The sequence below is a fragment of the Dendrobates tinctorius genome, unplaced genomic scaffold (assembly GCF_039654945.1).
Source record: "Dendrobates tinctorius isolate UK_male_01 unplaced genomic scaffold, ASM3965494v1 ptg000079l, whole genome shotgun sequence".
NCBI classification, from domain to species: Eukaryota; Metazoa; Chordata; class Amphibia; order Anura; family Dendrobatidae; genus Dendrobates; species Dendrobates tinctorius.
In genome coordinates this window covers 5,321,931-5,349,725 of record NW_027361747.1, presented here as the reverse complement: position 1 = coordinate 5,349,725, position 27,795 = coordinate 5,321,931, and the positions used below count along the sequence as shown (strand labels likewise).

Below are 27,795 nucleotides of genomic sequence, written 5' to 3'. Positions count from 1 at the left end.
TTCGGGAGCAGCTCTGAACCTGATGGACTTGGATTTTGCTAAACGTTGTGGATTTCCTATGACACCTCTGCAGACGCCTATCCCTTTGAGGGGTATTGATGCTACTCCTTTGGCGAAGAATAAACCTCAGTTTTGGACCCAGGTGGTAATGCGGGTCGCCCCAGACCATCAAGAAAATTGCAGATTTTTGGTGTTGCATAATTTGCATGATACCATTGTTCTGGGGTTTCCCTGGTTGCAAATCCATAATCCAGTTCTGGATTGGAAATCTTTGTCTGTGGTGAGTTGAGGTTGTCGGTGTGCCCTTAGTGATGCTCCTGTTTTCTCGACCTCTCCCCAGTCGCATGATGTTCCTGACTATTTGGCTGACTTTTATGATGTATTTAGTGAGAATGAGTCTGCGTCTTTGCCTCCTCATAGGAGTTATGACTGTGCAATTGAGCTGAACCCGGGGTGTAAATTCCCCAAGGGTCGGCTTTTCAATTTATCTGTACCCGAGCACGAGGCTATGCGATCCTATATTAAGGAGGCAATGGAGAAGGGTCATATTAGACCATCCTCTTCACCCTTAGGTGCTGGGTTTTTTTTCGTGGCTAAAAAGGATTTCATTTTTGGGATTTATTTTGTCTCCGTCTACTATTGAAATGGACCCGGCCAAGGTACAGGCCATTTATGATTGGGTTCAGCCCACTTCTTTGAAGGCCCTCCAGAAGTTTTTGGGTTTTGCTAATTTTTATCGGAAATTTATAGCTAATTTTTCTGGTATTGCCAAGCCATTGACGGATTTGACTAGGAAGGGTGCTGATGTGCTGAGTTGGTCTCCGGAGGCTGTTTCTTCCTTTCAGGAGCTGAAGCGAAGATTCACTTCTGCTCTGGTTTTGCGGCAACCTGATGTCTCACTCCCGTTTCAGGTGGAGGTGGACGCTTCTGAGATTGGTGCAGGAGCGGTGTTGTCCCAAAAAGATCCTGTGACATCTAAAATGAATCCTTGTGCTTTCATTTTGCGGATGGCAGACAGCAGCTTTCCTATCCTGTCCTTTGTAGTTAGCTTGGGCCCCATCATTTGCTCAACCTATCTTTCTATCTGTGTTAGTGTTTTCATCTTGCTTCACCGTCAATATATGTTGGGGGCTGCCTATTGCTTTGGGGTCTGCTCTGGGGCAGTTTAGTTTTCCCCTTTCTGTCTTTAGGCTATATAGTTCTCCGGCTGTGATCGAGGGGTCTAGGGCACCGTAGGAACCCCCCACGGCTACTGCTAGTTATTGTGGATAGGTTCAGGGGTCTGCAATCCGATAGCTGCCAACCTCTCTGGTTTTTCTGGACTTAGCTGGTATTTTGTTTTTTCCTCCTTCGGTGACTCATCATAACAGCTCCCAGCTAAGAAGGCTTACACCACTCCCTTAACCGCCAGGTCCTCATTGAAACTTTCAAGCTGTAATTGCTGGATCAGACCCTGATACCTCATGCATGGCCCATGACTGTCTTCTTCTGTGCCATTATAAAAGTTTCTGCTTTGGTTCATTTGATCAGTCAGCAACCTATACTACTTTCTGTGAAGTCAATATTATGTCAGCTCGATCACATGGTAAGGTCTCCTCACTTGTACCAACATGACATTCTACACCCCCTAATGACATGTAAGGTCAGCTTGCCACAGTTCTGCACAGAAACCACCTGGCCACATGGGCCCAAGGAGGCACGGGAAGTGAGAGAAGGTGGCCGATGCAGTCACTGATGAGGCATCACATTCGTCCACAACCCTGACAGGCTGAGAGGCCTATTTTACCCACCCCAGTGAAACAGAACCTTGTTATCCCGGTAGGACTGCCACCAGTTCCTTGTTTGATATGGTCCGTTAGCAGGGTTATATCAGGCCAGGGACCTTCCCCAGTAGCATGCGAGATTAGCCAGAGAAACAGACGTGTGGATTCGAGGATTGAGATAAACGATCAGTCCAAGGTTAAATTATATATTTAATCGCTTTATGGGCACACTTGACAATATATACACCATGGTTATACATATTTAATGGTCAGATATGCAAATACAATAGTGGTAGGGCAAAGGGTATAAACAGAACATATAGTCAGTTACCAGTTGGATGAAAGGTCTGGCTTGCGGAGGAGGAGCTGCTAAATGGGAGGCTTGTGTTTCCCTCTCTGTGTGACTTGTCATCACATGATGTCCTCGGTACCTCCCAGGGAAAAAACAATCGGAAATGCTGCACAAAAGCATTTAACCCTCTGAGTCATTCCCTTCCTACCCTATAGACTGAACTTAAATCTCCTCCCCTTGAGGTTTGGGGATAAATTTCCCAAAATCTATGAAAGGTCATAACTCCTTTCTGGGAGGTCCTAGGGCTGCAGTTCTGTCACCATCAGATCTGACCAGGCCCCTGCTACTCATAGAGACTAAACACAATTTTACTACCTAGATGCTAGTGGCTGTTCTATATATCTCCCTTCCCGTGCTTGTTAGAATGACTAGAGACCCAGAAAAGCACTTGTCCCGCCCTAGGGATCTCGGAAATATATATGATGTACTGCTAGGACGTATAATATTTCCATAACCTCTTTTTGAAATCCTAACTGGCTGAAGAAAGGACTCAGGCCGCATGACTTGGATCTATAGAGGGTCTTCCTGTAGAAGGTTGCATACCAGCTAGCTCGGTAGCGGTGTGAATCCATTGTCTGAGCTGTCCAGGTGTCATGTTACCACAGCATGTGCTGAAGGATTTTTTATAATTCAATGCCCAATAGTATACAGATGATTGACATGGAATTATGTCTCCAATATTTTTCACACTTTACTTGTTGCCATTTGAGTGTGGCTGGAAAAAAATGGAGGTGTTGGATGAGGTATCAGGGCTCCCAGCTATGAAGTCTTACACCACTCCCTTAACCATGAGGTCCTAATTGAATCTTAATTTCTAAGCTGTAAATGCTGGGCCAGATGGTGATACCTCATGCATGGCCTATGGTTGACTGCTGCTGTACCATTTTCAAATCTCTACTGTGGGTAAATGGATGCCAATTTTCATGGTGCCTGCCCTAAATGTTAGCTGTTTGGGACGCTTTATGTTACTCATTAAAGTGTTGTGTATAAGTTTGGTTTGGCCTCCCAATGAATCTAATGGGGTTCAGGTACGTTCGTTGAACCGGTTGGCAAACATGTTCCACAAACTTCTTAACATTCAGCAAATCAAACCAAACCTTGAAAGATTCGCTCATCTCCAGTTAAAACTCAAAATTCATCTATGTGTCACATGTCAGGCTGTCTGCTGTTGCTTATTTAAACTAAAGGTTTTATTACCTGGCAATAATCATTGCTGTGACTAGTTAGCATGACCTTGTAAGTCCAATTTTTCCCCCTCCTCCAGTGATAAGAAGCTCATTGTCTATAGACAATGTACATACAGAGCCTGGTGTGGGTGGGGTTAGCTTTCTCAGCTTTGCTGCATTGCTAAATCCAATTACTTTGATTGTGTCAGAACCACTGCACCAAGTAAATTTAGTCATACATTATTGGATTCAGGGTCTCTTTGCCTACATGATGCTGCTTTCAGATGATGTAGCAAAAACCTCCTGACAGATTCCCTTTAAGAAAGCTGTGTATAAATAAATGGCCACAAGCCTCATTAAAATTATTCGTTCTAGTAAAGAAGAGTGGGCCAAAATTCTTCCAGAATGATGTGAGAGACTGATACATTTATATACAGTCTAAAGTGATTACTTTACGTTATTGCTGCTAAAGGCGGTTTTACAGCATTTGATTCATGATATTTACTTAATTTTTCATTCACTGTATTTGCATTTTTTGCCTGTTTTTTCTTAAATAATGACTGTATAATTTGTCATGTGTTGATTTTCATTTGAGGTTGTGCTTACCTCACATTAAGAACTTCTAAGGACCTGATTTTTTTCTGTCCTGACTAGTGTTGAGCATTCCGATACCGCAAGTATCGGGTATCGGCCGATACTTGCTGTATCGGAATTCCGATACCGACTTCCGATATTTTTTCAATATCGGAATTCGGCATCGGAATCGGAAGTTCAGTTGATTGACGCCTGACGTCATCATGATGCGCGGTGTGTGCGCATCATGATGCGCCGTCATTTCGGGCCTTCCGGGGGTCTCTGCCGGCCTGCCGGGGGGCTGTGCCGGCCTGCCGGGGGGCTGTGTGGACTGCCCGGGGTCTGTACCGGCCTGCCGGGGGGCTGTGCCGGCCTGCCGGTGGTCTGTGCACCCTGTGGGGGTCTGTACCGGCCTGCCGGGGGGCTGTGCCGGCCTGCCGGGGGGCTGTGCTGATGTCCGGGGGTCTGTGCAAGCATCGTCCGATGGGACTACAAGTCCCATCGGGCGATGCCTGCTACCATGACAGTGATTGACACATTAGCCAATGATGGGACAGTAGTAGTCCCATCATCCGGCTAATGTGTTAAATGTAAAAAAAAAAAATACTACATACATACTACATGCATGCTACATGCATACTACATGCTACATACATACTACATATATACTACATACATACTACATACATGCTACATACATACTACATGCATGCTACATACATACTACATGCTACATACATACTACATGCATGCTACATACATACTACATATATACTACATACATACTACATACATGCTACATACATACTGCATGCTACATACATACTACATACATACTACATACATACTACATGCATGCTACATACATACTACATATATACTACATGCATGCTACATACATACTACATGCATGCTACATACATACTACATGCATGCTACATGCATGCTACATACATACTACATGCTACATACATACCACATACATACTACATACTACATATATACTACATGCATGCTACATACTTACTACATGCTACATACATACCACATACATACTACATACATACTACATACATACTACATGCTACATACATACTACATATATACTACATGCATGCTACATACATACTACATGCTACATACATACCACATACATACTACATACATACTACATGCTACATACATACTACATATATACTACATGCATGCTACATACATACTACATGCTACATACATACCACATACATACTACATACATGCTACATATATACTACATGCATGCTACATACATACTACATATATACTACATGCATGCTACATACATACTACATGCTACATGCATGCTACATACATACTACATACATACTACATGCTACATACATACCACATATATACTACATACATACAATACATTCATACAATACATACATAGACATACAGTACATATAACATAGAGTAACATACTTACCAATACTTGTCACATTGTTCCCCGAAGCCATTGTCTTTTCCGGAATAAATATTAACATAACAAACCACAAAAAATACTCACCCACGATCCGAAGCAGTCCACGAGTGTGTCCCACGACGATCTTGGGTAGAGAACTGCAGCATCAGATGATGCTGCCGTTCTCTACGGGCTGCAGGAATCCAATGACGGAAGGTAGGTATCCTTCCGCACTGTATTCCTCCGCCACTTAAAAAAAAAAAAGTCCCTAGTCTCACTTTATGCCATTGCTGCGTGGGAATTTCCCACACAGCAATGGCATAAAGTGAGACTAGGGACTTTTTTTTTTTTTAAGTGGCAGAGGAATACAGTGCGGAAGGATACCTACCTTCCGTCATTGGATTCCTGCAGCCCGTAGAGAACGGCAGCAACAGCTGATGCTGCAGTTCTCTACCCAAGATCGTCATGGGACACACTCGTGGACTGCTTCGGATCGTGGGTGAGTATTTTTGTGGTTTGTTATGTTAATATTTATTCCGGAAAAGACAATGGCTTCGGGGAACAATGTGACAAGTATTGGTAAGTATGTTACTCTATGTTATATGTACTGTATGTCTATGTATGTATTGTATGAATGTATTGTATGTATGTAGTATATATGTGGTATGTATGTAGCATGTAGTATGTATGTAGTATGTATGTAGCATGCATGTAGCATGCAGTATGTATGTAGCATGCATGTAGTATATATGTAGTATGTATGTGGTATGTATGTAGCATGTAGTATGTATGTAGCATGCATGTAGTATGTATGTAGCATGCATGTAGTATATATGTAGTATGTATGTAGCATGTAGTATGTAGCATGCATGTAGTATATATGTAGTATGTATGTAGCATGTAGTATGTATGTAGCATGCATGTAGTATATATGTAGTATGTATTTAGCATGTAGTATGTATGTAGCATGCATGTAGTATGTATGTAGCATGCATGTAGTATGTATATGGTATGTATGTAGTATGTATGTAGCATGCATGTAGTATATATGTGTTATGTATGTGGTATGTATGTAGCATGCATGTAGCATGCATGTAGTATGTATGCAGTATGTATGTAGTATATATGTAGTATGTATGTAGCATGTAGTATGTATGTAGTATGTATGTAGCATGCATGTAGCATGCAGTATGTATGTAGCATGCATGTATTATATATGTAGTATGTATGTAGCATGTAGTATGTAGCATGCATGTAGTATATATGTAGTATGTAGCATGTAGTATGTATGTAGCATGCATGTAGTATATATGTGTTATGTATGTAGCATGTAGCATGCATGTAGCATGCATGTAGTATGTATGTAGTATATATGTGGTATGTATGTAGCATGCAGTATGTATGTAGCATGCATGTAGTATATATGTAGTATGTATGTTGCATGTAGTATTTATGTAGTATGAATGTAGCATGTATGTAGTATGTAGTATGAATGTAGCATGTATGTAGTATGCATGTTGTATGTATGTAGCATGTAATTTTTTTTTTTTTTACATTTAACACATTAGCCGGATGATGGGACTACTACTGTCCCATCATTGGCTAATGTGTCAATCACTGTCATGGTAGCAGGCATCGCCCGATGGGACTTGTAGTCCCATCGGACGATGCCTGCACAGACCCCCGGAGCCTGCACAGACCACCGGCAGGCCGGCACAGCCCCCCGGCAGGCCGGCACAGCCCCCCGGAGCCTGCACAGCCCCCCGGAGCCTGCACAGCCCCCCGGCAGGCCGGCACAGCCCCCCGGCAGGCCGGCACAGCCCCCCCGGCAGGCCGGCACAGCCCCCCGGAGCCTGCACAGACCACCGGCAGGCCGGCACAGACCACCGGAGCCTGCACAGACCCCCTGGCAGGCCGGCACAGCCCCCCGAAAGGCCCGTACAGACCCCAGAGAGGCTGTACAAGGGCAGGAAAGGGTTTTTCTTATTCCGATACCGGAAGTCCCATAGACTTGAATGGGACTTCCGGTATCGGAATCGGCGATACCGATACTTTTTTTAAAGATCGGCCGATACCATCCGATACGATACTTTGAAGTATCGGACGGTATCGCTCAACTCTAGTCCTGACTATTGATAGGTAAAACTAAGAATTCTAAGAAAGTCTGATCATTCTGTCTGTTATCTCTGTCTGATCCTTTGCAATTGAACCCATTTTTTTCCTTGACTTTTCTTTTGGTATCCGATTATGTATTTGTCCTTGACTGGCAACTCTTCTCTGGTACCTTTACCAGCCAGTAGCTACTCTATGAATGCAACCTTCAAGTTCTGCAGTAAATACCTGATCCATCTGCAGAGGTTTAATGGTGAACCCCCCAAAGTGCATGATAAGCAGAGTGAACTGTGTTAAGTCAGTCCTTAGTAAACTACTTAAGTCAAAAGATTTATTAGAGATTGCTTTGAGTTTTCAATTAACAGAAATACTTCTGTCATGAGATCACCTGGTGAATTGGATTCTCTAAGCCATAGATCTGAATAAGCAGCAGAGTATGTATGGGATGATGCAGTGGAGTGGTTCTTGACAGAGGACACATGGGTCAGTGCTGACCAGGACAGCAAGGTATGCAAAATGAAAACAAAAAAGTGGTGAATGTGGCACAGATGAAGAAGAGTCAGTTGTGCAGATACAGAAGAGAACAATAACTGTATCGGAATCTGATATCTTTATATACAAATACAGTTAATTGCAGGAGTGAAGTCTGATAACTTTTGTAACAGGCTGGGTGGTGGAACCACTGTGCCAAAGCCCAAGGAAGACCTGGAGGGACGTCACTAGAAGCCTCACCCAATCCGACCATGGACACGCAGCAGCTAATGACCCCGTAGTCCGTGGAGAGACAAGGGAGGTGATCCAGGTGTTACTCCAATACTGACATTGGGTAGATGGCGGCTGACCCCTAGGAGATGATAGCTGGAATGGCCTGGGGGAATGTCCAACAAATACAGGCAGGTAGAGATGACAGGAACCACAGGTGCAGACAGGACAGTCTGACTGAGAGATGAGCACTGGTGGGTGCAGCTTGCTCTGCTGCCGTTGAGGTGAGCACTGGTGGGTGCATCTGGCTTTGCTGTCATTGAGGTGAGCACTGGCGGGTGCAGCTGGCTCTGCTGTCATTGAGGTGAGCACTGGTGGGTGCAGCTGGCTGAGATGCTAGTACAGGGACCTGAGAACTGACAAACATGCTAAGGACAAACTCACAACATTGCACAGGCACCTTCATGTTGGAGGAGGCATTTTAAATATTAAGTGTACTTCAACTATTGGCTGGGGACACTTTACAGGAATGTGCGCTGCCCCATTAAGAAAGAGGAAGTGTGCACACGCGCTCTCAGCATAGTGCCTGGAGATATGCTAGGAGTGTATGCACCCCAGGCAGCAGCAGATCTGGAAGAAGCAGGACTGGAGCCTAGGCTGTGAGTATGCTGATGTCTCTGCAGGAAGGGAGGGACTGCAGACAGAGATGCGGGTGTTACAACTTCCAGCAGTGCATTGGTTATTCACAGGAATAACAGAGAAGCAAATGCAGTCAGGAATATTCCAGCAGGTCAGTGGTTAATCATAGGAAAAATAGAAGTAAATCCAGTTTAGTATTTTCCAGCAGGGAGAAGGTTAAAGGTAGCATTGTATGCAAAGTTGGACTTGTAGACAGAAAATAGTTAACTGCAGGATCACAATAAAGTGTAGACAAACTGCAGACTCACTTGAAGATATGTCTTGTGTTAACTGAAGAGAACAGGTGTGAAAAACACAAAGAACAGTTGTGAGAAGTTGTTGGCAACTTACTTGCAGGAGTTGTCAGGAGTTGAGTTGCAGGAGTGGATGTAACTAAGCTAAATGAAGTAGCAAAGTAGCAGCAAACTTCTGAGCAAAGTGAAGTAACTGTGGACAATGCTTCTTAAAACCCAAAAACTTGGTCTCCGCCTGAACTGGCCTTAGAGGCCTAAATCAATAGTGTCAGAGGAGTTCACTTGGCTACTTCAAAAACCTGGCATGGACTACTGCAAAGGACAACAGCCATAGGAGACAAGAGTAAGGGACGGCGCTGGACCCAGGACATGTTAGCAATATATTCTTGAATGATGTTTATTATTTAGTATTGCATTTTTGGTAAACTTTGATAATACTTTGTTACAGTTTTTTTTGTCTGTGTTTTTTGCTTGGTTCACTGGTTTAGTCCAGGAACTATCTTACAATTTTTTAGCATTTATATTATATGTTTGACTTTTCAGAATAAGCAATCATTGTGTGTATGGGGAATGTCGTTATGTCGAGCCATAAATTGACTTGCTGAAAACATTTTAAACACTTTTACCTTTTTTTTGAAGTCTCAACTAGAGTTGAGCGACTTTGGTCGGATCAGGTTTCATGAAACAAAATTTGAGTCGGATGAAACTGGTCCGACTAGGGCAAAAAAAGTCAGAGTTTCGTCCGAAACCTGACCCCAATGCAAGTCAATGGGGAATAAAAGTCGGCATTGAGTGGATGAATGTCATCAGCTCAATGCCGACTTTTATTTCCCATTGACTTGCATTGGGTCAGGTTTCGGACGAAACTCCTACTTTTTTTTGCCCTAGTCGGACCAGCTTCATCCAACTCAAATTTTGTTTCATGAAACCCGATCCGACCAAAGTCGCTCAACTCAAGTCTCAACGGTTTCACCTTTTTTTCTTTCTGCTGCTTTCTCCCTGCAGCTTCATCCTATCCTTGCTCAAAAGACTTTTAGAGACGTCAGCTATTGTTTGATCCATTACTGTATACAAGTTTGAGTAGTTTTTGTAGAGAGAATGGCCAGTGCAAGGAGAATTATGTATCTTTGAACTTTGTTAGCCAATAGATAGAAAAATATTAAGATTTGAGAGTTCTTGGTGGTTGATACCTTTTAATGGCTACCTGAAAACTTGGTAACAAATTTCAAACTTTCGAGACAACTCAGGTCTCTTCATCAGGCTTCATCTGTGCCTGATAAAGAGTCCCGAGTAGTCTCCAAAGCTTGCAATTTGTTACTTCCTTTGCAGCTAGCAATTAAAAGATATCAACCACTGAGGACTCTGAAATCTTAACATTTTTCAGTGCAAAGAGATAAGATGTGACACGTGACTGGCAGGAAAAGAGGCATTTAACAAACATCACAAAGATTTTGATCTTCAATTGTACTATTTGACTTATTAAATTAAATTAAAATGCAGATACTATTTATTACATATATTATGCACAAATGAAATTAAAGGCACAGGTGTAGTAACACCGTCAAGTAATTATTATGCTTTCTTTTAACATAGGAGTATACTATAGATGTATTTTTTCGACAAAAGTGGGAAGACGAAAGATTAAGGTTCACTGGACCAATGACCATTCTTCGGTTGAACAATCTAATGGCAAATAAAATTTGGACTCCAGACACTTTCTTTCATAATGGAAAAAAGTCTATAGCCCATAATATGACAATGCCTAATAAGCTGCTGAGAATTCAAGACGATGGAACCCTGCTATATACTATGAGGTATTTTTCTTAACTATTTTTATTTTTTATTTAAAGTTCTCGAAAAAACAAAATACAACAAACATGTAAATGTAATGCTGAAAATTCTTCTCACAGATATTATCTGCAATTTGTAATATTTAAGGGGTTAATGTATTAGGGGTTGTCCTTTCTGGACAAGTGGGACACTGTAACTATCCGGTTGGTATATGATGTTCAGTTTTTATAGGAAATCAATTTTCTGGTGATGAAATGTGTTGCTAGGCTGAAATCGCAGTTTCTCGTTGCGACACGGCGTCCATTAATACACTATGGTGTTGCATTGTAGCATGCGACCTCTTGCAACACAAAGTCGGAAATGTCTCTAAATGTGTGGAGTTTTCTGTCACTGGTCTCTAGTTGCACAAAACTTGCCATAGGAATGTTGCATGGATATTTTTGTTGCATGACTAAGCTGAACATTGCAGTTGTATAACACGTCTCTTTGTAGCCTTAGCCTAAGAGTTACATCATAGATACAGCATGATTGTAGGCCATCAAGTTTTTAAAGATAAAATATTGTAAAGATGCATCTGCTTTGCATTGAAGGATTTGATGGATATTGCTACTTAGGAAAAAAAAAATAAAAGATCATTAGATACGTATGGTATTACAGTACGTTTATATGGCAATATTGCAGGTATTTGGGTTTTTTTGTAGCAATTGTTGTAACTTTAGTAAGGTGAAGATAACTATTTTGTGGCATTTCTATTAAAAACCACAGTAATGCTACAAGACATTATAAGGCACTATACTGTAGACTTGTAGTTGGATAATATTAGAGAAAAATCATATGCCGATAAGACACCACCTTGACCGCTGTGTTGATCTATGGCAATAGTGTAGCACACCTATTTTATTTGCAGCCAACAATCCTTAACAGGATGCAATTCACATTACAACCACTGGGAAGGAACACATGTAGACGCATAGAGTGTATACCTATAGGGGCAGCACAGTGACTCAGTGGCTCAGTGTTTAGGGTCCTGGTTTGAAGTCCCACCAAGGACAACATCTGCAAGGAATTTGTATGTTCTCCACGTGTTTGCATGGGTTTCCTCCCACATTCCAAAGATATACTGTTAGGGTTTCTAGATTGTGAGCCCCATTGGGGACAGTGCCAATAATGTCTGTAAAGCGCTGTGGAATTAATAGCGTTATATAAATGAGTAAAATAAATAAATGATAGAATATAGCAAAATTATGCATTTATCTAAGCAGGTCCTTTGCTCAATTCACCTTGAGATATGCCAAGCTAAGAGGATGTAACGTCTGTGTCTGAACATACAGCTGCAACCCCTGCCCTGACCACTAGGCACCGCTGCACTAATACCATGGTTACTACTGGACGTCAGCAGTTTTATATTTCTGAGATTAGTTGTTCCATTCACGTCTATTTGTGTTTTGCTGCAGTGAGCTGTTATGAAATTAGCTCTCTGATGGGACTCATGGATGGGGCTCCTTTCTACATAAACCCCTGCTGAAAGTCTCTAGCTTCCAGTTACTCAGTTAGACCTGGTCTCATTGATCCTGTGTGCTATTTTGTATATCCTGTTGTCTGACCTCAGCTTGTTTTTTGACCACCCTTTTGACTACTTGCCTCTTGCTTGCTCTTCTAGCCTGCAGTTGTTTTATGGAAGCAATTCAGTGGACCCGTTGTAAAATCATAATCGTGTACGGGGTTTAAAGGGTGAATGTTCTGTCCAGCCATAAAATTGCTGTCTAGAAGGTCTAGTCATTTTTTATGTCTGCCATTATTACAGACATTGTATTTTTGTGTGTATAAGGCTGTGTGCACACGCTGCGGATCGGGGTGCGGATTTGGCCACGCGGATTTTGTAAAATCCGCAGGTAAATCTGCAGGTCAAAAGACCTGCGTTTTTACCTGCGGATTGCTCTGCAGTTTTGCCCTGCGGTTTTTCATCTCCACAATGAAGGAGATGGCAAACCGCAGCGGAATCTGCAGAAAAAATTGACATGTCAATTCTTTCTGCGGTTTCAAGACCGCAGGAAAACCGCGCAGAAAAATCCGCACCATCTGCACTGCGGCTTTTTATTCCCATAGGGAATAATGGTACTGTACACCGCAGCAGAAACTGCTGCGGACCAGCAGTGGCCAAATCCGCTGCGGAACCACAGCAGAATCCGCAGCGTGTGCACACAGCCTTAATCATTCATATATTTCATACTGTAAGGTAACAGCACCACCTGCTGGCCGTTTAATGCATAGATTCTAATTTAATTTGCAATGTATTGTGGGATTGTTCCTGTTACATCATAGTCTTGTTTATGACACTGTGAGGGGAACAGCAGCCATTATTCCTCCATGTGTCTTAGTAGAAACTACACCATTCGTGTTCTTCATGCTTCTTAAACACAAGAAAGAGCCCAACACTTTTGATCAGAAGAAAAAAGGTGGTGACCTAGTCAAATAAACTTCCATTGTAATGCAATTTTCAGTCCATATATGACATAGAACAAGGCGAAAAAATGGGAGTACTGGATTCAAAAAAGTTTTTTATATATAAAAATATAAACTTTATTCAGCAATAACATCAATAATTACCATGTAAATAGCATAATAGCAAGTAATACAAAGACGCAAACAGGACAACAATAGAGAAGGGGAGACTAGAGTATGATCCTGTGCACCAAAAACATATACACAAAAGTACCTGCCAAAAATATCACAAGCAAATGCCATAAAAAATACGTATGTATTACCTCATGTTATTGTGTATTGCAGACTATCTGTATTTTATGCTCTGTGCAGTTATATATTCTGAAATGCTCCTGTTATTGCATCCTATAGTTTCACCCTTTCCTGTCACATCTGAAATCAATAAAAGAAGGTTACAACTTGCAGCCTCTTTTCTTAAAGAAGACAGGGGGCTTAGCTACATGTCTCATTGCACACCCTGCTAACGTGTATGAGGACAGTATGGTGAAACAACTGCTGAGAACAAGCTCAGAAGATCTGATGCTACAGAGCCCGCCATTATCCAAGCATACGGTTATTGCATACGGATATTGCAGCAACCTCCTAATGGTCGGACCGAATAATCAGACCATACGGAGCCCGCCATTATCCACGCAGAGCCGACAAAGGGATATAACAGCGGTCATCTAACTGTTGAATCATGTCTCAAGGACGAGCATCCTCTTTCAAGACGAGATCACGAGTTGGTTCCTCCAAGACATCATCTGTCAGCAATGCTGCCACTATTGCCCGCGCAAAAGCTGAAGTGGCAACAAGCATGCCTGCATGCAGAGAAAGCTTGCCAACAAGCATGCCTGGATGCAGAGAAAGCACGCCAACAAGCATGCCTGGATGCAGAGAAGGCGCGCCTTGAAGCAACATTACAGAAACTTGCTATTGAAAAAGAAACAGCAGCTGCCATAGCAGAAGCAGAAGCCTTAGAAGCTGCCGTATATTCTGACGACGAACACAGCAGACGCAGCAGTGTGCTAGGCCTACAACAAGTTACTCATGATCCATTGCAGCAAACTGCAGAGTACATCCATCAGCTTTCCAAATCAAATCACGATCCAGACCCACAGGCGAAGACAGAGCATTTTGTCAACAAGCCAAGCCAACCAGATAATTCGGACCCCCAGAAAGCCAACTATCAGTCTCCTTACCAAAAGCAAGGAAATACACATTGGGATGATACTGACTACAATAATCTTTCTCCAGAACAGAAGATCCGGAATCTGTCACGGCTTAAAGAGAATCCCTTCGCTTCAGAAAGGTACTACAGCAGTTGGACCAAACCAGAGACATCTAATAGGTATGATCACACAGCACACATGTACTCTGACAACACTGCATCAGCTGGCATCAGTGCCAATCAAGCCACGATGGACTTTGCCAAGTGCCTTGCTCGACGTGAGTTGGTCACTAACTTGTAAAGTTCTGCGATCGCGCTGAAAACTACAGGGCTTGGCGAGGCTCCTTCAAAAATACCATAAGAGACATAGGTATATCATGTAGTGAAGAAGTGGATCTCTTGGTAAAATGGCTAGGAAGTGAGTCTGCCGAACACGCAAAGAGAATCAGAGACACTAATGTAAATTATCCAGATGTTGCCCTCAAAAGAATTTGGAATAGACTTGATGAATGCTATGGCTCAGTAGAGGTTATAGAAAGTGCCTTGCTTAAAAGAATAGAGGACTTTCCTAGAATAGCGAACAAGGATTATTCAAAGCTCAGAGAATTAACTGACTTGTTAATGGAGTTGTGTGTGGCAAAAGCAGAAGGAGATCTTGTGGGGTTGACATATCTCGACACTGCTAGAGGTGTGAACCCCATAGTTCAAAAACTCCTATATAACCTGCAAGACAAATGGGTTGCATATGGTTCTAGGTATAAACAGACTTACAATGTACCATTTCCTCCATTCAATGTGTTTGTAGATTTTGTCTCAGACCAAGCAAAAATTAGAAATGATCCTAGCTTTGATTTCATGCTGTCATGTGCCAATAACTCTGTTAGCAAACCTCGTAGAGCAACTGTAGAGATCCACAAAACTAACATTTCGTCCACAGGTTCAGTTCGCAAAGAGTTCAGCTCCGGTCAAGGAGAAGACAAATCCAAGGACCCAAGCAGGCAGTGTCCCTTACACAAGAAGCCACATTCCTTACTTAAGTGCAGAACTTTCAGAGAAAAGTCATTGAAAGAAAGGAAGGCCTTCCTTAAGGAGGACCGCATCTGCTACAAATGCTGCTCTTCAACATCCCACTTCGCCAGGGACTGTGAGGTTAGTGCAAGGTGTACTGAATGTGACAGCACCGAACATAACTCAGTTCTACACCCTGGGCCACCATCGGATGCTTTGCCCCAAGAGCATAACGGGGAGCTAAATGACTCAAATACTGACACGCCAGCCATTACTTCTAAGTGTACAGAAGTTTGTGGAAATGTCAAAGGAGGAAAGTCCTGCTCTAAAATTTCCCTAGTGAGAGTCTACACGGCAGACGAAAGGGACAAAACCATCAAAGTGTACGCGATTTTAGATGATCAGAGTAACAGGTCATTAGCCAAGTCTGCCTTCTTTGATAGCTTTAACGTCAGAGGACCCAGTGCCCCCTACTCTTTGAAAACTTGTGCCGGTATAGTAGAGACAGCTGGTAGGAGAGCAACAGGCTATGTAGTCGAGTCTATAGATGGCCAAATGCATCTGCTCTTACCAACTATATTGGAATGTAACCAGATTCCTGACAACAGGTCAGAGATACCTATGCCTGAAGTGGCATCGTATCATCCTCATCTGAAGCGCATAGAACTCTTGATTCCTTACCTTGACCCAGAGGCTCAAATAATCTTGCTCCTAGGGAGAGATATTCTACAAGTTCACAAGGTTAGACAACAGATCAATGGCTCGCACAATGCTCCATATGCTCAGAGACTCGACCTTGGGTGAGTAATTGTAGGAGAGGTCTGTTTAGGAGGTGCACACAAACCAACAGTGGTTAACAACATGTTTACCAGGACTCTCGAGAATGGACGTCCATCTATCCTTCAACCATGTGAAAATCACTACTTCATAAAGGAGTTGCTACACAGCACTTCAGCACCAAGTATCTTAGCGAGTCGTGCCAATGATTGCATTCAGAATTGCGACCAAGATCACCTTGGGTGTATGGTCTTCCACAAGACCAAAGAAGATAATCGTATAGCAATGTCATTTGAAGATAGACTGTTCCTAGAGATGATGGAGCAAGGAATGGTGCAGGACAAAATGAAGTGCTGGATTGCACCTCTACCCTTCAAGCCTCAAAGACAACACTTGCCTAACAACAGAGAACAAGTTTACAAATGATTTGTCTCCCTCAGGCACAGCTTCCTTATTAGACCAAAGATGAAAGACCATTTCTTAACCTTCATGGAGAAGATATGTAAGAACGGTCATGCAGGGTTAGCACATACACTTCAAGAATTTGAGGACCACTGGCACCATGGTAAACACGTCCACACAGCTCTACAGCTAGAGCAGTCGAAGAATATAATTATCCGAGCGGTACAACGGGAAAACTATGACAAAGAAATCGACTGTTTAACCAATCAATGACCAATACCAAAAGATAGTGTTCTGAGGAAACTCAGAGCAGCAAGAGAACTGCAACTCTCTTCCAACTTGGATATGAATGACATAGAAAAATACCTAAGTGTACAAGGGTGTACTTGGACATTCAACCCACCATATTCTTCACATATGGAGGTGTATGGGAGAGAATGATAGGTGTCGCAAGGAGAATCCTCAATTCAATCTTCTTACAGGAAGGATCTGCAAGACTGACACACGAAAGCTTGACAACATTCATGGCCGAAGTGTCAGACATCATAAACGCCAGACCGTTGGCTCCAATTTCCAGTGATCCTGATGACCCAACTGTTGTCACCCCAGCCCTGCTGCTTACGCAGAAGACCGACCCTAATTGCTCTCCATCTGGAGAATTTAATGTTAAAGACCGTTACAGGAGTCGATGGAGACAAGTACAGAGTCTCTCCAATGCCTTTTGGGACAAGTGGAAAAAACAGTACCTGCCTACTCTGCAACAGAGGAGAAAGTGGCAAACCAGCAAGCCTAACCTCCAGCCTCGCGATATAGTACTAATGAAAGACTGTCCATCTTGAAGAAATGAATGGCCATTAGGTCTCATTACCCAGACATTCCCAAGTAAGGATGGAATCGTACGTAAGGTGGAAGTAAAAATAGGAAAACAAGGCGAAACCAAATTGTTCCTCAGGCCAGTAGGGGAACTCGTTCTGCTGTTCTTATCCAATAAACACAATAGTGACGTCGGCTGACGTCAAGCGGGGAGTGTTCTGTCCAGCCATATAATTGCTGTCTAGAAGGTCTAGTCATTTTTTATGTCTTTGATTATTACAGACATTGTATTTTTTTGTGTATTAATCCTTAATATATTTCATACTGTAAGATAACAGCACCACCTGCTGGCCGTTTAATGCATAGATTCTAGTTTAATTTGCAATGTATTGTGGGATTGTTCCTGTTACATCATAGTCTTGTTTATGACACTGTGAGGGGAATAGCAGCCATTATTCCTCCATGTGTCTTAGTAGAAACTACACCATTCGTGTTCTTCATGCTTCTTAAACAGCCTGCTCTAAGCATAGTTGGTAAGCACTATCTAGGTGTTATAATCCTGTGTTTAAAACGTTTGTTGTATTAAATAGGTAATCATCAGCTATGTATTACCTCATGGTCCTATGTATTACCTCATGTTACCTATGTATTACCTCATGGAACCTATGTATTACCTCATGGTACCTATGTATTACCTCATGTTACCTATGTATTGCTTCATGGAACCTATGTATTACCTCATGGTACCTATGTATTACCTTATGGTACCTATGTATTACCTCATGTTACTGTGTATTGCAGACTATCTGTATTTTATGCTCTGTGCAGTTATATATTCTGAAATGCTCCTGTTATTGCATCCTATAGTTTCACCCTTTCCTGTCACAGCTGCAATCAATAAAAGAAGGTTACAATTTTACAGCCTCTTTTCTTAAAGAAGACAGGGGGTTTAGCTACATGTCTCATTGCACACCCTGCTAATGTGTATGAGGATAGTATAGTGAAAGTAGGGGTTCCTCTGGAATCTGCCAGATGGAGTATATAATTCCAAGTTTGTCTGAGGTAACCTTTTTGAGCCCGTTGGTTCTGACAGATATAACAAAGTTAAGTATGAAAGAACATAATTAGTTCCATTTACAAAAAAAAAACAACCCTAAATACTGTTACAGTTGTCAGATAGAGAACTGTGCTAGGCCTAGATAAGCCATGGAGCTGTCACTGGTGATTGTCAATCTGGATCATTTGGCTTCACTAGACAAAAAAGAGCCTGCTCTTTTAGATGCTAAAAAAATCTATATAAAAAATGTATTCACCCTCAAATAAGCACATATTTATGGCAAAAACACCACAATTCAGTGAGGTCAAAACACTTCTCACCTGCATCTTTCTGGCTGGGTGGGCAGGGCTGAACGCTGTTATTTTTCGTAAGAGCCATGTTGAAGCTGGAAGTGCTTCTCACTTGGGTTCCCGGCTCCCATCATTCACAGAAGGCAGCCAACTCTTTGAACCCAATCAGTCATGAAAGATGTATCACTAGCTCTAACACTTTATAGATTTCTTGTTGACAACTAGGAATGAGAGCAGATCTGTTGACATTCGACTAGGCAAATTATGAGGATGTTAACCCCTTACCTACAATGGACGAAATATTCCGTCCATGTGACCCTGGACCTAATTCCCATGGACAGAATATTACATCGTAGCGATCATGTAGCATGTGGTGAGCGCCACTGATCGCGGCCGGGTGTCAGCTGATTATCACAGCTGACACCCAACACAATGTGTCAGGGGTGGTCACGGACCGCCCCTGACATGTTAACCCCTGGCACACCGTGATCAAACGCGGTCACGGAGTACCAGGGGTTAAAGGGAAAGCATCGGCAGGGAGGGGGTTCCCTCCGTGCTTCCCTGAGCCCCTAACAGCAGCGCAATGTGCAGCGCTGCTGCGGGGGGCTTCATCCTTGCAGGTCCCCAGATCCAAGATGGTGACTGGGACCTTCGGGGGCCTGCAGGGAGCTGGCTTCCTCAGTGCCTGCAAAGCGCAGGCACGAGGAAGTCTTGTGCCTGTGACAGATCGCTGATGTGTCACAGTGATCTGTGATGTGATAGATCAGCGATCTGTCACATGACAGTTATGTTCCCCCCAGGACAATGTAATAAAGTTAAAAAAAAGTGTAAAAATAATTTTTTAAAAATCGCTAAATAAATTAAAAAAAAAAAAATTCCCTAATAAATTCATTTTTTGGAAATACAAAAAAACAATAAAAGTACACACATTTGGTATTGCCGTGTCCGTAACGACCCACCCTATAAACCCCTTTAGCGAACCCCTTAAAAAATAAAAAACGAAGCAAAAAATAATGATTTATTATCATACCGCTGAACAAAAAGTAAAATAACGCGCGATCAAAAAGACGCATATAAATATCCATGATACCGCTGAAAACGTCATCTTGTTCCGCAAAACACGAGCTGCCACACAGCATCATCAGCAAAAAAATAAAAAAGTTATAGCTTGCAGAATAAAGCGATGCAAAAATAATTATTTTTTATATAAAATTGTTTTCATTGCATAAAAGCGCCAAAACATAAAAAAAGACCTAAATGAGGTATCGCTGTAACCGTACTGACCTGAAGAATAAAAGCGCTTTATCAATTTTACCGCAGGTGGAACGGTGTAAATGCACCCCCAAAAGAAATTCATGAAACGCTGGTTTTTGTTCATTCTGCGTCCCAAAAATAGGAATAAAAAGCGATCAAAAGATGTCACGTGCCCGAAAATGATAACAATAAAAACGTCAACTCGACCCGCAAAAAATAAGACCTCACATGACTCGGTGGGTGAAAATATGGAAAAATTATAGCTCTCAATATGTGGTGATGTAAAAACTATTTTTACAATAAAAAGCGTCTTTTAGCGTGTGACAGCTGCCAAATATAAAAACCGCCATAAATAGTAAATCATACCCCCCGTTATCATCCCCTTAGTTAGGGAAAAATAATAAAATTAAAAGAAAATATATTTATTTCCATTTTCCCATTAGGGTTAGGGTTAGGGCTAGGGTTAAGGTTAGGGCTAGGGTTAGGGCTGAGATTAGGGTTAGGGGTGTGTTGGGGTTAGGGTTGGAGTTATGATTGGGGGGGTTTCCACTGTTTGGGCACATCAGGTGCTCTCCAAATGCAACATGGTGTCTGATCTCAATTCCAGCCAATTTTGCGTTGAAAAAGTCAAATGGTGCTCCTTCCCTTCCAAGCTCTGCCATGCGCCCAAACAGTGTTCTACCCCCACATATAAGGTATCAGCCTACTCAGGATAAAGTGAAAAACAACTTTTGGGGTCCAATGTCTCCAGTTACCCTTAGGAAAATAAAAAATTGGGGGCAAAAATATCATTTTTGTGGAAAAAAATGATTTTTTTATTTTCACGCCCAGGTGTTATAAACTTCAGTGAAGCACTTGGGGGTTCAAAGTGCTCACCACACATCTAGATAAGTTCCGTGGGGGGTCTAGTTTCCAAAATGGGGTCACTTGTGGGGAGTTTCAATAGTTTAGGTACATCAGGGGCTCTCCAAGCGCACATGACACCCGCAGACCATTCCATCAAAGTCTGCATTCCAAAACGTCACTACTTCCCTTCCGAGCCCCGACGTGTGCCCATACAGTAGTTTTCTCCCACATATGGGTTATCAGCGTACTCAAGACAAATTCACAACAACTTTTGGGGTCCAATTTCTCCTGTTACCCTTGGGAAAATAAAAAAATGGGGACTAAAAGATCATGCTTGTTGAAAAAATATGATTTTTTCATTTTCACACCCGGTCGCTATAAACTTCTGCGAAGCACTGGGGGGGTTCAAAATGCTCACGACACATCTAGATAAGTTCCTTAGGGGGTCTAGTTTCTAAAATGGGGTCACTTGTGAGGGGTTTCCACTGTTTAGGTACATCAGGGGCTATCCAAAAGCAACATGACACCCGCAGACCATTCCATCAAAGTCTGCATTCCAAAACGTCACTACTTCCCTTCCGAGCCCTGACGTGTGCCCATACAGTAGTTTTCTCCCACATATGGGGTATCAGCGTACTCAGGACAAATTGGACAACAACTTTTGGGGTCCAATTTTTCCTGTTACCCTTGGGAAAATAAAAAAATTGGTGACTAAAAGATCATGTTTGTGGAATAAATACGATTTTTTTATTTTTATGCCCGGGCGTTATAAACTTCTGTGAAGAACTGGGGGGTTTAAAGTGCTCACCACACATCTGGATAAGTTCCTTTGGGGGTCTAGTTTCCAAAATGGTGTCATTTGTGGGGGGTTTTTACTGTTTTGGTACATCAGGGGCTTTCCAAACGCGACATGGTGTCCGATCTCAATTCCAGCCAAAAACGTCAAATGGCGCTGCTTCCCTTCCGAGCTCTGCCATGCGCCCAAATAGTGGTTTACCCCCACATGTCGGGTATCAGCGTACTCAGGACAAATTGCACAATAACTTTTAGGGTCCTGTTACCCTTGGGAAAATAAAAGTTGAGGGTGAAAAGATCATTTTTGTGGAAAAAATATGATTTTTTAATTGTACGGCTGTACGTTATAAACTTCTGTGAAGCCCTTGGGGGTTCAAAGTTCTCACCACACATCTAGATAAGTTCCTTGGGGGGTCTAGTTTCCAAAATGGTGTCATTTGTGGGGGTTTCCACTGTTTTGGTACATCAGGGGTTTTCCAATCGGGACATGGTGTCCGATCTCAATTCCAGCCAAAAAAGTCAAATGGCACTGCTTCCTTCTGAGCTCTGCCATGCGCCCAAATAGTCATTTACACCCACATATGGTGTATCAGTGTACTCAGGACAAATTGCACAATAACTTTTAGGGTCCTGTTACCCTTTTGAAAATAAAAATTGGGGGTGAAAAGATCATTTTTGTGGAAAAAATATGATTTTTTAATTGTACCACTGTACGTTATAAACTTCTGTGAAGCCCTTGTGTGTTCAAAGTTCTCACCACATATCTAGATAAGTTCCTTGGGGGGTCTAGTTTCCAAGATGGGGTCACTTGTGGGGGGTTTCCACTGTTTAGGTACATCAGGGGCTCTCCAAATGTGACTTGGAGTCCGATCTGAATTCCAGCCAATTTTGCATTGAAAAAGTCAAACGGCGCTCCTTCCATTCTGAGCTCTGCCATGTGCCGAAACAGTGGCTCCCCCCCACATATCAGGTATCAGCATACTCAGGACAACTTGCACAATAACTTTTCCAGTCCAATTTCTCCTGTTACCCTTGGTAAAATAAAAAAAATTGAACCTGAAGTATTTTTTTTGTGAAAAAAAGTTAAATGTTCATTTTTTTTTAAATATTCAAAAAAATTCCTGTGACGCACCTGAAGGGTTAATAAACTTCTTGAATGTGGTTTTGAGCACCTTAAGGGGTGCAGTTTTTAGAATGGTGTCACTTTGGGGATTTTGTATCATATAGACCCCTCAAAGTGGCTTAAAATGTGATGTGGTCCGTAAAAATAAAATGGTGTTGCAAAAATGAGAAATCGTTGGTCAATTTTAACCCTTATAACTGCCTAACAAAAAAAAATTTTGGTTACAAAATTGTGCTGATATAAAGTAAACATGTAGAAAATGTTATTTATTAAGTTTTTTGTGTGCCATATCTCTGTGATTTAAGGGCATAAAAATTCAAAGTTGGAAAATTGTGAAAATTTTCGCCAAATTTCCATTTTTTTCACAAATAAACGCAAGGTATTTGAATGAAATTTTACCTCTAACATGAAGTACAATATGTCACGAGAAAACAATGTCAGAATCACCGGGATCCATGGAAACGATTCAGAGTTATTACCTCATAAAGGGACAGTGGTCAGTTAACGTGCAAACCACCCTTGGTAGTGAAGGGGTTAAAGGGAATTATTCTGGTCTTAATAGAATCACAACTTCTAAAGTACTTGAGAGAGGGAGGAAGCTCCAAAAAACAAGCCTTTATATCAATGGAAAAATAGTTAAAACAATGGATCTTTACTGTATGGGAAATTAAAAAATGCTGCACCATTAAGTACCAAACTACTGTAGTCCTTGTCCTTAAAGGATTAAATATCAAGCTGTGCTGTTGTCCCATTTAAGTATATTGCAATATTGTTCCTTTACAGTATATGCATAGTTGTTACATTACAAGTAGAATCATAAACCTTGAAATGATGAAGTGGTTTACGGGACCATAAAAAGCACTGAGGTAGTTTAATAGCATTTTATTCAGTTTATAGATGTTACCATTGAGTTGTTTGTACTATACGACCAGATTGCTGTCTCTATATTTTAATAAGTCTATGAAACCAGGACACCTAGGTATTGATGAGCTTGCTTTGTAGGGAATTAGAAGCAGTATATAAATGTGGGAGACTTCACTTAATATTCAGAAATGTATAGGGACATATGCAACAATAATCTAAAAGAAAATAAATGTGTTTAGACACACTGTGCTAAAGTTTTAGGCAGGTGTGGAAAAAATAAAGCAAAGCAAAAGTGCTTTCAAGCATAAAATGTATAATAATTTAACGTTATCAGTTAAATCAAGTAAGTATTTGGTGTGACCACTAGAGTTGAGCGAAACAGGTCGAAAAAATTCAAAAGTCGCCGACTTTTGGCAAAGTCGGGTTTCATGAAACGAAACCCGACCCTAGGATGAGGTCGGCCACGAGGTCGGCGACTTACGCACCAAAGTTGCGTTTCAAAAGTTTGTTTTGCGCTCTTTTTCAGCCAATCAGGATCCACGGACACTGTGGGCAACGTGATGACATAGGCAGGGGTCACCACCATCTTTCAGAAGGGCATGCAAGTGATTGACTTGCTTTGGTGGGCGTCACAGGGGGTATAAAAGGGCGTGCACGCCGACCGCCATCTTACTTCTGCCGATCTCAGTATAGGGAGAGGTTGCTGATGATTCTGTAGGGAGAGCGTTAGGCAGGGAAGAAGACAAAAAAACGGCTTCTGCTGCTAGCGATTTGGCCTGCACAACACACAAGTCACTGTGTGTGCAGTGCAAGGGGAGGCTATATAGTGGTGTATCAGTGGTGTTGGTTGTTGGGCTGCCTTCTAAGGCTTCCTGACATTCCTGCATTGCTGATTACCCACTGCTCTGCAAACTGCTTTTTTAAAAGCAATCCCAATTTTTTTTTTTTGTCCTGCTGAGAAGAAAAAAAAACTGCTTCTGCTGCTAGCGATTTGGCCTGCACAACACACCAGTCACTGTGTGTGCAGTGCAAGGGGAGGCTATATTGTGGTGTATCAGTGGTGTTGGTTGTTGGGCTGCCTTTTAAGGCTTCCTGACAGGCTGGCATTGCTGTTTACCCACTACTCCGCAAACTGCTTTTTTAAAAGCAATCCAATCTCCCTTATCCTCTAGTCACTTTTGTCACAGCTGTGCCATCGAGCCTGTCACATAGCGCTCAGATATTCATTGGGCCTCACACAATCCAAAAGTGTCCAGTATCCAAAAGTGTGTGCAGAGATTCAAAATCTCCCTCATCCTCTAGTCACTTTGGTCACAGCTGTGCCATCGAGCCTGTCACATAGCGCTCAGATATCAGTGGGCCTCACACAATCCAAAAGTGTCCAGTGTCCAAAAGTGTGTGCAGAGATTCAAAATCTCCCTTATCCTCTAGTCACTTTGGTCACAGCTGTGCCATCGAGCCTGTCACATAGCGCTCAGATATTCATTGGGCCTCACACAATCCAAAAGTGTCCAGTGTCCAAAAGTGTGTGCAGAGATTCAAAATCTCCCTTATCCTCTAGTCACTTTGGTCACAGCTGTGCCATCGAGCCTGTCACATAGCGCTCAGATATTCATTGGGCCTCACACAATCCAAAAGTGTCCAGTGTCTAAAAGTGTGTGCAGAGATTCAAAATCTCCCTTATCCTCTAGTCACTTTGGTCACAGCTGTGCCATTGAGCCTGTCACATAGTGCTCAGATATTCATTGGGCCTCACACAATCCAAAAGTGTCCAGTGTCTAAAAGTGTGTGCAGAGATTCAAAATCTCCCTTATCCTCTAGTCACTTTGGTCACAGCTGTGCCATCGAGCCTGTCACATAGCGCTCAGATATTCATTGGGCCTCACACAATCCAAAAGTGTCCAGTGTCCAAAAGTGTGTGCAGAGATTCAAAATCTCCCTTATCCTCTAGTCACTTTGGTCACAGCTGTGCCATCGAGCCTGTCACATAGCGCTCAGATATTCATTGGGCCTCACACAATCCAAAAGTGTGCAGTGTCCAAAAGTGTGTGCAGAGATTCAAAATCTCCCTTATCCTCTAGTCACTTTGGTCACAGCTGTGCCATCGAGCCTGTCACATAGCGCTCAGATATTCATTGGGCCTCACACAATCCAAAAGTGTCCAGTGTCCAAAAGTGTGTGCAGAGATTCAAAATCTCCCTTATCCTCTAGTCACTTTGGTCACAGCTGTGCCATCGAGCCTGTCACATAGCACTCAGATATTCATTGGGCCTCACACAATACAAAAGTGTCCAGTGTCCAAAAGTGTGTGCAGAGATTCAAAATCTCCATTATCCTCTAGTCACTTTGGTCACAGCTGTGCCATCGAGCCTGTGACATAGCGCTCAGATATCAGTGGGCCTCACACAATCCAAAAGTGTCCAGTGTCCACAAGTGTCTGCAGAAATTCAAAATCTCCCCTGTCCTATAGACACCTTGTACCTTGTTTTACATTACTATATAGTTTGTTGGATTTTGTCTACATTTCTACCAAAAATGAGGAAGGCTGGTGGAAGAAGCCGTGGAATTGGGCGGGGGTTGGCAGCTGGTAATGATGGTGTTGGTGGTGGATCTGATGGTAGTGGCAAGAGCAAAATAGGACCGAATGCAGGAGGTGCTGAGCCTGCGTCATCGTCTGGCTACATAAGGCCTCGAACGCTTAGTTTTCTAGGAGTTGGCAAACCGCTTTTAAAGCCAGAGCATCAGGAAAAAGTTTTGTCTTACATTGCTGACTCAGCCTCCAGCTCTATCGCCTCCTCTTCTTCAGTTGTAAAAAGTAAAAGCACTGAGTCGTCATTGGAGGCTCATGTTCATGAACCACACCTTTCCTTGTGTCCTTCACCCCAACCAAGATTGAAGGATGACGCTGGCCATACTACTGATTACTCCATGGAGCTGTTTTCACATACCATGCCTGGATTATCAAGTGAAATGGTGAATTACCCAGGCCAAGATGAATCTGACATGGAGTGCACTGATGCACAGCCGCTGATGGATGATTCTGCTGGTACATTCACTCAGAGCACTACATTGTCCTCGCAGTGTACAGAGCCAGATTCTGACCCTGATGAGACTCAGGTGCCCCTTCCCGCACACTATACCACCATACACGGTGACACAGAGGAAGGTGCACATGACATAGAAGAGGAGGTGATGGATGACCCAGTTGTTGACCCAGATTGACATCCATTGGGGAAGAGGGTGCTGCTTCCAATAGCTCAGATGAGGAGCATCCACAGCAGACATCGACATCGCAACAGCTGTTATCTGGCAGGCCCGGAGCACTCCAAAGACAGGTTCCAAACATCAAAAGAGTTGCTGGACAGCTTGTCCAGAGGGTCAAAAGATCACAGCGTGCTAGGCCGCAAAATGTCTGCCAAAGTAGGAAGAGTGCAGTGTGGCACTTTTTTGAACAAAATCCTCATGATCAGGCCAAGGTTATCTGTAAGAAGTGCGCAAAGACCTTTAGCCGAGGGAAAAATCTGAAAAATTTGAATACCAGTTGCATGCTTAGACATTTAACCAGCATGCACTTGCAAGCGTGGACACAACACCAAACCTCAAGTGCCACATGTGCAACTGATCACAACGAAGGTAGTCAGCAACGCTACATTGTTTCCCCCACTGTAAGCCCACCGGTTAGCACAGCAGCAAATGTTGAGGTGTCGTTGTAAGGCCACAGCAGTCAGGGAATCCCACTGTTATATCAACGAAAGACTGATTCTAGGCCATCAGAAAGAACACCAACTCCATCACCATCATCAACCCTCTCTCAGTCCGCCCTGTCCACGGCTACTTCCACCATATGCAGCTCTCAAGTCCAGCTCACTCTCCCAGACACTATGAGTAGGTCAAGAAAGTACTCAGTCTCTCATCCGCATACACTGGGTTTGAACGCCCACATTGCCAAACTAATCTCGTTTGAGATGATGCCCTTTCGGTTGGTGGAAAGCACAGCTTTCCGCGAACTCATGGCCTATGAAGTACCACGCTATGACCTACCCAGTCGCCACTTCTTCTCTCGCAAAGCCATCCCAGCC

The 27,795-nt window shown here is 42.6% G+C and overlaps 1 protein-coding gene across 3 annotated transcripts in view; it reads left to right on the top strand.

Annotated features, from left to right (window-relative positions):
• GABRA2 (gamma-aminobutyric acid type A receptor subunit alpha2) overlaps positions 1 to 27,795 on the top strand; it is a 381,624-nt gene that overhangs the window by 161,543 nt on the left and 192,286 nt on the right. For all 3 annotated transcript variants that reach the window (XM_073583454.1, XM_073583455.1, XM_073583456.1), the window contains exon 5: positions 10,638 to 10,858. In XM_073583454.1, coding sequence (XP_073439555.1) covers positions 10,638 to 10,858 — 221 coding nt within the window. The remainder of the gene's footprint in view (positions 1 to 10,637; positions 10,859 to 27,795) is intronic.